This window comes from Sander vitreus, chromosome 13, assembly GCF_031162955.1.
Source record: "Sander vitreus isolate 19-12246 chromosome 13, sanVit1, whole genome shotgun sequence".
NCBI classification, from domain to species: domain Eukaryota; kingdom Metazoa; phylum Chordata; class Actinopteri; order Perciformes; family Percidae; genus Sander; species Sander vitreus.
Genome location: NC_135867.1, coordinates 29,327,131 through 29,340,901, shown reverse-complemented (window position 1 = coordinate 29,340,901; position 13,771 = coordinate 29,327,131). Strand labels below are relative to the sequence as shown.

General features: G+C 40.5%; 1 protein-coding gene across 2 annotated transcripts in view; it reads left to right on the top strand.

The window, feature by feature from the left end:
* Nucleotides 1-13,771, top strand: part of cblb (Cbl proto-oncogene B, E3 ubiquitin protein ligase) — a 92,448-nt gene that overhangs the window by 40,335 nt on the left and 38,342 nt on the right. For both annotated transcript variants that reach the window (XM_078265345.1, XM_078265344.1), the window contains exon 5: nucleotides 1,732-1,888. In XM_078265345.1, the coding sequence (XP_078121471.1) occupies nucleotides 1,732-1,888 (157 nt within the window). The remainder of the gene's footprint in view (nucleotides 1-1,731; nucleotides 1,889-13,771) is intronic.

Below are 13,771 nucleotides of genomic sequence, written 5' to 3'. Positions count from 1 at the left end.
TAATTTTTTTAAAAACTTTTAAAAATTAACAAAAAATTTGGAGGCCCCCTTGCATTGACTCTGAGGACCCCCTAAGGGTCCTGGACCTCCTGTTCCAGATCCCTGCTCTAAAGGAAACCAAAAGAGGGATATTAGGCTAAGCTGCAGTGAGTGAAAACAGACAAAAACAAAGCTTTTTAATGTGTGTCATACTGTTTGAAGTGCATGTAGGTGTAGTGTTGGGAAAGGAGCCTTAGAGCACATCATTATACATTCAAACTATTAAATGTATTGATTGGTGCATGTAAATGCTACATCCTGCTTACAATAAATCAGTTTAACTTGCGTTTTTAACTGCTAGTACACCTGACTGTTATTACTATCTAGAATACTGAATGTATTATGCTATGTTGGTATCCACAGACTGCGAAAGGATGGATCGATGGAATAATCGGTAAAATACTCGGTTACTAAAATAATGGACAGCAGCAGCCTAATGTGGATTTACGGATGGTAGAGAGGAGAGGATGGTTTGTTTACGCCAGCAGCTAAGTTTACGACTATTTGCCAAATTTCAAGATTGGTGGCAAAGTAAGATAAACAGTTAGACTACATACAGACTGCTTTCATTTCATGTTGAAAGCTTGTTTGTAAAAATGTACTGTTTGCCGAGTAGCTTGCTGTGTTTGTTTCAAACAGCAGTGGTGGATGAGAGACTGCATGCAGACAGAGCAGATTGAAATATTGCTTTTTACATGTTTATGCCTGTTGAACAGGTAAGAATTGATAAAGTATTGGCTTCTTGCTCACAGAGGTTATATTGTACTTACAGTAACGAGCATATTGTTTGCTCATCTACACCAGGGGCCATTGATAATCCTCTTGATTATTCCCAGTTAAGTACATGTGCTACATTTTGTTACACACTATACCTCTCTACTCTGCTCGCCCTTCAGAATTCCAAAATGCAAAGCTTGTATCCAAGTAAATTATGGTTGAACCTGCATAGCATTTTGTCTGGTTTATCATGGGCGTAGACCAATGTGACTTAAGTCCTCTTAGAGATGCAAATACGGGGGTCTGGGTTTGGGCTGTCCCTGTGGAATGTTACCTGCTGTGACTGAGTAATGACAAAAGTTTTATGTTTTATCTAATTCACATACTTTTCAAAATCACATATTATGTATGCAGTGGACACATTGTAAAGTGTAAATTACAATGTTTCTGTTCTTGGGTAAAATATGAACAGACCTGTGACCATCTAATTTCTCGCTTTTGTACAAAAACATGTTGCTTGTTTCAGGAAGACTTCATGTTTAGTGCTACAGTATAAACTAATCTCTCTTCAGGTGTTTTTTTTCTAATTTACTGAGATGTTGCTGCCCAGTAAAAATGCAGTTTAAGTTTGTACTTTTGCTGCAATAGAAGTTTTTAACTATGTCAGGAAGTGAGCTTAACCTATTGTGTTTGGTCACAGTCACAGTTTCCCATGGCAAATTGCTATAAGTTGTGGGTGAGACAATTCACTCCTCCTCAGTTTGCACCACCAATGTTTTATCTTATCTTAAGCTGTAAGAGCTGTATGAGTTAAACAAAAGTTAAAACCTTACCTATGACTCAATTCTTGTTACGCTTTTTGCATTTGTCAAATGTACATTTATATCAATAAAGATTTATTGTTTGATAAAATACCTTTTGTCTAGCAAGTTGCTGTTTCTTTTCTTTTATGATTGTACTGTTTCTCTCTTGCAGGACAATAGTTCCATGGAAAGTCTTCCGACAGTGCCTTCATGAAGTGCATCCCATCAGCTCGGGCCTGGAGGCCATGGCCCTGAAATCCACCATCGACCTCACCTGCAACGACTACATTTCTGTGTTTGAGTTCGACATTTTCACACGCCTCTTCCAGGTTGGTCAAAATAAAACAAAGGTTCAAACATATGCTTCAAATGGTTTTGACACACATGGCACATAGCACTTTACTATTGGTCCATGCTGTATTCAGATACAACAAGTTTAGGCATTTTCCTCTAGAGGCGAAACCCTGTTCATTCCTATGAGTTACTCAGTGTCGCATGAAGCCATCATGGAGCCAAAACTGCTTATAAAATTACCTGGATGATCGGCGCTGTTTCCATACTGTGCAGCCAAAGAGCAGAGTGTATAGAGACCGATAGAATCGAAGACTTTTAGGGGTTGTCAAGACAAAGACCAAGGCAGGGCGAGACACAGTCAAGACCAAGACCAGACCAGTGCGAGTCCCACACTGCATGGCATGATAAAATGGGGAAAATGCTAACCAACCAGTATATTCACAACTAGCTAATATGTATAGCTAATATTGGCTAAATCACTTTGTGTAAAGAGATTTCTGAAGACTTTGAGGCTTATTGATAGTATTAGCTAGCTAGCTTAGCTAGTACACTTAAACTCGGCTTACCTTTCTTCTTGCCTCTTTTCTAAGTGCCTATAAAAATTAAAGGTGGTCCCAACTTTCTCAGTCAGCTTTACATTGCAGAATTTACCAATTGCAGTGTTTTTTTTTAACACGTTTTGCAAATAAATTCCTTATGGTTTAAGTAGCCAAATTCTATTACCAACAAGTTAGAGCTAGAGCTTCTCCTCCTGTGTCCTGTCATTCATTTTGTTGGGAGAGTGTGTTAAGGGGATGGGGAGAGGGGGGTAACAGTAACAAATTTCAAATTAAAAATAAGTCAAGTTATTGGTTGCATTTGAAGCAGGAGGTTTTACATCCTATCACAGTAAATATGTTAACACATAAATCAGACAATGCACAGGCAATTTAGTGATATCCCTGCAGTTGTGATCTTGACCGGTTTTGGAATAAAAATCCTGAGTCCTCTTTATCTGAGACCGAGTAAAAATGCGGTGGATACCGAGACCTTAAAAAAGTGATCTTTAGTACTACAACACTGTCGCTCACACGGGGTTAACAAAACAACAGTGATGCTATGTGCTCTAAAGTCAGTACTAACATCGTTTAGTAGGTTGGAGGTGTTATGTTAATGATGGCTCCAGTACGTCATCAAGCCATGATCTTAGACCGCCCAAAAAATCCTGGCCACAGAAATGTTAAAAAAAAGTTTTAATGTCAACTTAAATAAGTTAATGTTAACTTCACATTTCAGTACTACACAATTTACAGTCTTTCCACATGTTTTCAACAAGTACATTCTAACATGTACACTATGTTTAGAAACAAATCACTGATATTGCTAAACCTGGACTTAAGGTTTTGATACACTTTCTGTAATAAAACATCTAAAAGCAAAAATCCTATCAGATGGGGAACCTTGGTACAAAATCTTATTAAATGGGGGTCTGTGGTCTAATTTGTGTCAGTTTTGGGGTTCTTGAACCACTGCTCTAGGGCCCCCACCCAGGCCCCCTACACCCCCAGGCGACCCTCCAGAATAATGAGGTCAGTGACCCCCCCCACCTTCGTCACCAACAATTTTACATCCTTATCTGAAAAACAATATAGATTTTTAAATCTTGAATCTTTGAATATTTAATCTTAAAGGTAACATTTCTGCATTAAAATGTCTAAAAACGACTTAACCTATGTTATATATTTTGTTGAGTTGTCTACTTACACTATCCTCCTCTAGTTCCTCTAACTTCCGTCAAAACACGGGAACCCAGATGATATCTTCAAGAGTAATTGTACATGTACATTATAAAATGTCACAGAAAGAATAATACAGCTTGCTATCTGCCACACAGCATAATTTTGTCATTGATTACATGCCACTTTGCAACACAGTAATACAGCAGAGACCTTATTTATTGATACATATCAATATCGATCGATCTTAGCTTAACGTTATGTGCTACGTTGACTAAGTAGCTCATGCTAAAGCTTGATGGGGAACTATAAGGTTACAACATCGTTCAACACCCTCATCAAGTTATTTTAAGTATAATTGTTTGGTTCAAGGTAAGGTTAACGTTAAAAAACACTGGGCTAACGCACGATTACGTTCGCCAGCTAGCGTTAACATTAGCTGTATAGATAGAAGACAAATCAATTGCTAATTTAGCCAGCTATCCCACCCTGGTTTTTCTGCCTCACTCCCCGCCACTAAGGGACTTCAGTCGGGATGAGAGCGGACAACAGCTCCGGGGATATGACACATCCACAGTTAGCCAGCAGCCAGCCATTATTATTAACTTACAGCAATCTGAACCCAGCCAGCACAAACTCCAATGTCGGTAGTATCAGCATAACGATGCTAACGGCAGTAATGTTATGTTCCGTCACGGAAACAGACCATATCTGTCTGGCTGGCCGCGGTGTTGTGCTGAAATTATCCCCCTTAAGTGTTTAGTGGTCTTCTTTACAGTTAAGTTTGACCGAAAAATGGGGTCTGTCCCATGGATGTAGGCGTATCCTCGGCCGTTATCTCCGGGGACGCAGCTTGGCTCCGAAGGTACTAGGCAGCCAGCTCCGAAGATAATCGGTGGCCAGCCCCAGCCGCAAAAGAAGTCTCTCAGTGGTGTTGAGTAACCCTTTTCCCCCCGATGCTGAAAACATCCAAAAAGTGACACTGACGTGAAATATATTGTGATATTGTGGTTTTAGCTGCTAGCTAATGTTAGCTTGCTTGCTCGCTAACTGGTCAACTACCAATAGAAATCAGATCAAGAAACGTACTTATGTGGAGGAAACTGCAGCTATTTTATCAGAATGACATGAATAAACTAAACGTAATGTGGATAAAACTGTAAAAGTTTGCCTGCTGCAGAGAGCCAACAGGATTGAAACAGCAGCAGATTTCAGCGACAGAGTGAAAACAACGTTACAGTTTTATACAAAGCGAGTGAGGGGGGAGCCAGCGTTGAGCTATCATTTCCTTGGTTGAAGTTGAGTCGGCTAGCCAAATCTTCCTCTGTGTCCCAAGCAGGTGTAATTTAGAGTCGTCATTAAGTAACAAAACAATTGGTTCAGCAGGAATTTGACATCCTATCACATCAGATATTATTGATGTTGTTTTAATCCAGAACTCATGCACCTGTTCACACTCCCAGACCATATGCAGGAAAGTTCCAGTTTGTTCAGGTTGACAGAACGTGCAAAAGGGAGTGGGAATGGCTTTCGAGACGTGTCTCTTCTGAGGAGTCCAATATGTCCTATGACATATGTTGAAGTGGATCTGCTGGTGATTTGGGTTCTTGGAACAGTGGGAAATGTCCCAAACTGTCTCCCAATTAATTGCGTTCCCCTCAGGACTCAGCTCTCGCTCCCATTTCTTTACTATTGGGAGTTCTCCTATGGATATTTGCATCAGTTTAGCATAGATCTTGGACACTAATCCTCTCACAGGAAAATCAACAAACCATTTAATGACTGGGTGCGCCTCAAGACTGTTTCCCCATGGCACTCCATAACATTTTAGGGCTGATCTTAAGTGAAGATAAAAGAAGAAGGCTGTCCTGGGGACCTCAAAACTAGCTCTCAGGTCTTCAAAACTCAACGTACCTTTCTCATTAAATAGCTGGTCTAAAGTATAAATACTCCACCGGTTACAAGCAAAGGGTTTGTTACCAGACATTAAGTGTGCATTGTGCCATATTGGGGTATTCAAATGCCACTTATTGGTGTAGCGTAGTTGCTCCTCCACCTGTTTAAAGTAGGTCAGTGTGTTGGTGATAATAGGGCCATAGGCTAGCATACACTTTTTTGGACACACACCTGCAAAGGCAAGGTTTTGCAGTCTTAGACTTCAGTGACGTTTTGCTCTATTTTTCTCCATGGAACTGTAGATGAGGGGTCCATCCACACCCGTAGCTGAAAGGCTCTGTGATATATTTTAAAGTTGGGGAGGGCCAGGCCTCCTATGTTTGTTGTACGTTGTATTTTAGCCTAGGTTGTTTATTATTCCAAATATACTGCCGAATTAAGGTATCACGTTTCTTCCAGAAATGTATTGGTGGGGGTACAGGGATCATTGTACTTAAAGGGGTGATAGAATGATTATATAGGATATTTCACACTGTTCTTTAAGGTCTCCTAATAGGGTATGTAACATTGGTTGGGCTGAAAATTCACTTGAGACTTTTTTATGCGAGAAATTAACTATATAAAGCTCAAATATGGGCCGTTTTACGAAAATGTATGGCTAATTGCAAATTTGGTAAGACGTGTCGGACTTTAGGAGCTCCACACAGTCTGACGAGAAAGCGGCAACCTCCATACCCAGTGAAAGTCACCGTTTCTCGGCTACTGGACTACTGAGGCTCGGGGCTCCGTGGAGCTGGCCAGCTGCCAGCATAACTACAGTATATTTACAGTTTGAATTTCGTCACGCCACTTATATTACAGCTTCCCCAAGGTCTTATAAAGTTAACAATTGTGTCTGATTTCAATTTAATGCATTTTTGTGAACATGAGGGATTTCGTTAGCTGCCAGCTAGTCCCTTCAATCCTATGTGTACAGATCACGGCTAGTTAGCTACACTTTCGGCATAACTATCGTATATTTACAGTTTGAATTTCGTCACGACATGTATATCACAGCTCCATAAGGTCTTAAAGGAGAATTCCGGGGCAAGCTAGCTACCGGCAGGATCAAGACAGGGACCAGGGTAGGTGAATTTAAACAATGTCTGAGTTGAAAACGCATCTTGTTGACATGTAAGGGCCCTGTTCATGTGGCACAGACATATTAATTGCATTTTGTGTCTGTTAAGAGGCACAAAGGCACTCTAAAACTTCCCCTGACCACTGCCGTTTTAGCTCAGGGGACACTTGTAGTACGTAGCTGCAGCTTCTCCGTGTTACCTGCACTGATTCGGGTCGGGCTTTTTTCTATCGAAAGTACTCGCGTAGCTATAGCGATCGAGATTAACGTAAAAATTGGCCAGAATTCTCCTTTAACAAAGCTAACACTTTTGTCCGATTTCAATTTAATGCATTTTTGGGTCTCCTTAGGAGGAGCTGCTAGCTAGGCTATGTGTCCCATTTAATCCTATGGGAAAAGATCGTTGCTACACTTTTGGCATAAATATCGTATATTTACAGTTTGAATTTCATCACATGGATATTCACAGCTCCCTAAGGTCTTAACAAAGCCAACACTTTTGTCCGATTTCAATTTAATGCATTTTTGTTAATTTTAGGGGTCTCCTTAGGATGAGCTGCTAGCTAGGCATATCACCTATTTAATCCTAACGACGCTGAAGTTGGCATCCGATTCACAGCTTCCGATTTGGCAGTTAAGGGGAAATTTAAGGTTGAACTTAAAACTGTAGCAGGGAAACATAATTTACATTGCTAAGTGACTGATCCTCCGTTTTTTGAACCTCTTACTGTATTGAATGAGTGTTAGTCATTAAGGTAAATTATTAATTATGTCTAAAACACACTTTTAGATTTGTGAAAGCTTTATTGCAATAAAGGGAGATTTCACCGTTTTTTGCATATGTAGACCACATTGGACCAGGTTCAGATCCCAAACCACAATACCTAGACTTGTCAAATCAGGACTAAATTATCCCAGAGAGGCTAAAGAGTGTTAAAAACACAGTTTCAGATTTGTGAAAGCTTTATTCTATTTGTGAAAATGCAATAAAGGGAGATTTTACTGTTTTTTTCACATGTAGACCACATTGGACTAGGTCCAGATCCAAAACCACAATACCTAGACTAGTCACATCTGGACTAAATTATCCCAGAGAGGCTAAAGAGTCTTACAAACACAGTTTCAGATTTGTGAAAGCTTTATTCTATTTGTGAAAATCCAATAAAGGGAGATTGTACTGTTTTTTTTCACATGTAGACCACATTGGACCAGGTCCAGATCCAAAACCACAATACCTAGACTTTTCACATCTGGACTAAATTATCCCAGAGAGGCTAAAGAGTCTTAAGAACACAGTTTCAGATTTGTGAAAGCTTTATTCTATTTGTGAAAATGCAATAAAGGGAGATTCTACTGTTTTTTTTCACATTTTCACAGTTTCAGATTTGTGAAAGCTTTATTCTATTTGTGAAAATCCAATAAAGGGAGATTGTACTGTTTTTTTCACATGTAGACCACATTGGACAAGGTCCAGATCCCAAACCACAACACATAGACTTGTTGAATCTGGACTAAATTATCCCAGGGTCTTCTTAGGAGGTGCTAGCTAGGCTATGTGTCCCATCCTATGGGAAAAGATCGTTGCTACACTTATGGCATAGCGTATCGTATATTTACAGTTTGAATTTCGTCATGGCATGTATATCACAGCTCCCTAAGGTCTTACAAAGCTTACAAAGGTCTTACAAAGCTTAAAAAGCACTTTTGTCCGATTTCAATTTAATGCATTTTTGTGAATTTTAGAGGTCTAGTTAGGAGGAGGCAAGCTAGCTAGCTCTCATTGATAGAGCTCCATCCAGCTCACTTGCGGACAAGAGGCGTTTATTTCCCCGATCGTTTGTTTAAATAACTCAACACACATATCCATTATAAGATTAACTGGAACCTGTGGTAAGAGAACAAGCTCGCTGACCGTGCCCTCACTCACACAGACCGGCCATTTAGCAGGAAGAGGGGAGCTGCAGGCCCTGGAGCTCTGTCAGGGCAGCGGTGCGTAGCAATGCCGGCAGCGCAGACCAATTGGCCAGATCCCTTTGAACACTATTTAATATAGTTTCATAGCTGTCCTGGACAACTCGCTGTAGCGATGCATGTATGGTGATGCCCAAATATGTAATTTTGCTTTGGGTTGGTATTGTAACACTGGCTGATGTCACATACCTGTTGTTCAATAAAAGAAGATTAGATTTATTCCCGTTAATTTTATAGCCGGAAATTGAGCCAAATTCGTTGAAGATCTTAAGAATTTTTGGAATAGAGTCCTCAATATCAGAGATGTACAACAAAATATTATCTGCAAATAATGATATTGAGCTGCTATTGGATTTAATCTGGACATTACAGATTTTATTTTGCCTTATGGCCTGGGCTAACGGTTCAAGAGAGATTGCAAACCGCATCCCTGTCGAGAGCCCCGCTCAATGGGAAATGGCTGAGAATGCAAGCCATTGGTTGAGACTATGGCCGTGGGATTCTCATATAAAGTACGCACCATGTCAATGAATTTGGCCCCCAATCCAAGCCTCTCCATTACACAAGCAGTTCCACTCTAGGCGGTCGAAAGCCTTTTCCATGTCCACTGATAACACTGCTGCCGTTGTTGGAAGGTTTTTGGCTTCTTCTATTATATGAAATAGTCTGCGTACATTGTCTGCAGCATGATGCTTTGGTATAAAACCTGATTGGTCGGGGTGGACTAGCTTCTCAATAAAGCGCTCTAGGCGGGGAGCAAAGACTTTGGAATAAAGCTTAATATCAGTCCCGATGAGGCTGATGGGCCTGAAATTTGAGCAGTCCGTAAGATCTTTGCCCTTTTTGGGCATGACAGAAATTAGCGCAGTGTTGGTTTGTTGGTGGAAAGCACCCTTCTCTATGGCTGAGGTTAAAGCTTGTAAGATGGTAGGTCCTAATATGTCAAAATACCGTAGAAGAAGTTCTGATGGAATTCCATCCAACCCTGGCATTTTCCCTTTTTTAATTGTTTTTAATGCTGATTTAAGTTCCTCTAACCTTATAGGTTGACCCAGTTTTTCTGCCTCCTCTGGGTCAAGAAGAGGCAGATTTAGTTCTTTTAGGAACTCCTGGCACTGTGTTGAATCTGAGTTGCAGGAGGACTCGTACAACTTTAAATAGAAGGATTGAAAAGTGGCGCTGATATCCTAAGCATTTGTTGAGATACCTCGGTCTGTGCGGATGCTGTTGATAGTAGATCTGGATTTGCTTTGTTTTAATTTCAGAGCAAGCTATTTGCTTGGTTTAAAATTTGCTTGGCCATTAAAATAATAATTTTGCCTCACATTATGAATTCAGCTCTCCTTCTTAGCAGATCATTTAGCTCTGTTCGACTTGTGACTAGAAGAGTATTTGTAGATTTAGAAAAACACGTCTTAAGACACTGCTCTAGAGATTTAAAGCGTTCTTCCAACTCCTCAATCCTTGCCTCTCTTTTCCTCTTCAAGTTGACCGCAAAGGAAGATGTGAAATCTTTAATAAATCCTTTAGTTGCCTGCCAGGTAAGTGCAGGGTCAGAAACTGAGTCGGTGTTGATTGATATAAACTCTGCCAGTCTGGCTCTAAATCAAAGGCTGTGTTCTGGAGAAGGGAATTATTAAATTGGCACCTCCCAGATCTTTCTCCTAACATATCACAATGGAATTTGGTTATCAGCGCATTGTGATCAGACAGAATTGCTGGTTCTATTGCTATTGTGTGGAACATTGCCTTAAGCTCACTGGAGCACAACATATAAGCAGTGTGGGAGTGGGTGAGGTGACATGTGGAAAAGAAAGTGTAATCCTTGCTAGTAGGGTTGTGCATCCTCCATATATCTGTAAAATGGTGAGATTCCACAACTGCTTTAAACATGTCTGATATATGTTTTTGGGCTTTTGTGTGATTGACCCCTGATCTATCTTGATTTAAATCTAGTACTGCATTCATGTCTCCCCCTATATTTAGTGAATATTCATTGAGAGAAAGCAATTTATTGGTTAGGCGTGGGAAAAAGCTTTCATCATATGTAGACGGTGCATATACCGAAACAATGGCTATTTCCCTACTCCTTATCGTGGTACATATATAAGATATCCTGCCTGATAGGTCTTTACTTTTTTGTGTATATGGTGAGTGCGCATTTCCGCGACAGCAACACAATGGAGCCCTTGGTTTTGGTGTCGTTGCTAGATGAGGCAGCAACCTTGAAGTATTTATTTTGTAGAGGATTTACATCTCTTTTACGTAAATGTGACTCTGGTATAAGCGCCACATCTATGTTCTTCCTTCTTAAATAGTCCAGGAATTTAGCTCGTTTGATCGGCCCGTTTATCCCCCTGATGTTAACTGAAAGGATTAAAAGCTCAGCCATCTTCAAAATATACACGTGTACATTTAGATCTAAGCAAAGTGTGATAAAAACATAAAAAATAAAATAAATCCCCTAACCCTCTGAGACCGCAGACCCCCTCCCCTGTCTGTAAGATACGTGGCTGCATCAAACGCAGCTCGTGCACAACTCCAACTCAAAACTGCCCCCCGTCTAAAGTCACAGGTTAATTGAAACAGGTCACTGTTGAAGGCAGTGCCTGTTTGTACTGAGCTAACTGAGACCTTATTTACAATCACAATGAGGTTTGTCAGGCTTTTCTTGCTGAGAGGTAATGGTGAGGGGTGGGGGGGGGGGGGCATTTCATCAGAATATAGCATAGAAAATCTGCTTAGAAATATAGGAAATATTGGATAGGATAGAACAACACAATGTACTTCTGCTAAATATAACACATCACATTCATTATTAATTTCACTTGTTTTTATTTTAAACAAATTGTATATCTGAATACAATACACATTTTCTATAAGCTCAGTCTGCCACTTTTTTAAAAACAATTCCCATGCTGGTTCCATGCTATCAGAAATTTGGATATGGTCATGTGACAAGGGCTGGAAAGATTGGCAGAACAGGAAGCCAAGTAACAGTACTCGGATCCAATGGAAATCACACAGCACTGTAGCCCAATGGATTGGGCTAGTTGGGGAGGGCCGTTGCCACCCTGTGACCCCCTTCTAGCCCCGCCCCTGAAGACAGAGGACTATATGAAAGACTGTTTTATCTTCTTCTTTCCCAGTACTGTGGTAAAACACCGTGTTTGTTTAAAGCAGCAGAACTTACTATATTGGAATATATGTAGACTCACCATGAAGGTGGCTTTTTGCACCACTGCTTTAGCTTACCAATAGTCTCGCTTTGCCAGACCCAATCCACACGCTGCAGAGCGGAGGAGAGCCTGGCTAGTCCACATAGTATTCCAGGATGGGAGAAAAACTTGCTCTGGTTTATGGGAGAAAAACGTGCTCTGGTTTATTGGCATTTCTTTAAACCAATCACAATCGTCTAAGCTCTGCACAGAGCCGCTGTAAAGTAGTTGTGCAAGAGAAAACTCAGATTGGACAGATAGTCTAGCTAGCTGTCTGGATTTACCCTGCAGAGATCTGAGGAGCAGTTAACCATAGTCCTCACAAATCCACTGGAGTTTAAATGTCAACACAAACACACTGGAGCAATCCCAGAAGTGGAACGTCAAGGATATAGACTAGCTTACCAATGACCTCATATCAAAATGGACAACAGTGTGACACAGCCGCACACGCAGGATCAAAACCTTACGTATGGGTTGATACACTATGTTAACAGTATAGAAGCAAAATATTTGTTCTGTTTGATGTTTTTGGTTCTATTTTTGTGCTTGTTTGAGGTTTCTGTGTGTGTGGCTTAAAATCCCTTGACAGATTACTGGCCCATGTGGCTTCAAGATGGTGTGTGGGCGTTGAGGCTTTAGAGCGATGTGTTACTTTGGCAGAACCTTTGTACTTTGCATGCTTACTCTGAACATAAAAAATTATATTGTGAATGCTTGAAGGGGGCATGGCAGGGATCAGAGGGCTCACAAAAAGGGGATAATGACAGGGTGAAGAAAGCAGGTAAATGTGCCAAACTTGCCAGACAATTCATTGGGATGATACACTGCAATCCTCCCAGGACAAATCTGGTTGAAACTTTGTAAGGTGGGGGTCAAGTCAAAACAGGCCACTATCTAATTTACATACCGAATCAACAAACTCACAGAATGGTCAGGGCTTGCTCCATTGCCATTCCAGCCCACAGGCCAGTAATCCCAGTATCCATTAGTTTTCTGTCTTCTGCCAAACCAGCTACTACATCAGATCATTGTCTCTGGTGAGCTCCAGCTAGCAGACAGGATGGAGGTGAATATTGTGGTCACTGGCAGACCCACTGAAACCACACACAACACAATGCACCACAGCTTTATGCTCTTAATTCAGGGATCTGACGTAAACAATTCATCTATTAATGGCAATGTTCTTTTTTTCCCTTATATTTTATTGTCATTGCATGTGCATGCACAACACAATTTGGTGTGGCAGCAATCCATTTCACTTAGCTTAGGGCTGTCAATCGATTAAAAAATGTAATCTAATTAATTACATACTCTGTGATTAATTAATCAAAATTAATCGCATACATAATTAACGGTGCCTGAACCAATACTTTTTAAGAAAGTAAAAAAAGAAAAGAAAAAAAAAGGGTACTAAACAACAGTTGGTGACATTAAAGAACGGCTTGTTTATTTCTAAGGCCATATGGTCAAAATTAAATGATTTAATAATAATGTAATAACTATAACAATAACTTATTTCACTAGTAAATAGCTGTCGAACGACAAAAACAACCACCAGATGGTAAAGGACATTTACAATAACTTTAAGTGCACCACGAGGCTGTAGTTTACCAGTTTCATTGAACGCACTGTCTGTGTTGTTTCTCCAATGGCAGCTGCAGATTGTTACATCCCGGTGTTGAATCCTCTACAGTAAAATACAGTCACACTTTACACCGTTTAGCGTTAGCTGTCAGCATTTTAACTGTGTTTAATCCAGCTACTAGCTAGCGGTAGGCTAACGTTAGCTGCTGTCGAGTATAGTGTTAACTAGCTAGCGGTAGGCTAACGTTAGCTGCTGTCGAGTATAGTGTTAACTAGCGTCACGTGCAGCGGTGTTTCTGTTGCCTGTATCATCTGTTTCAGAGCATCAGAGAGAAGAGCAGACATATCAGTGGCACCAGATTTCAGTAGCCAGGGTTGGCAGGAAGAAGATTTTTACAAGTAAATGTTCCA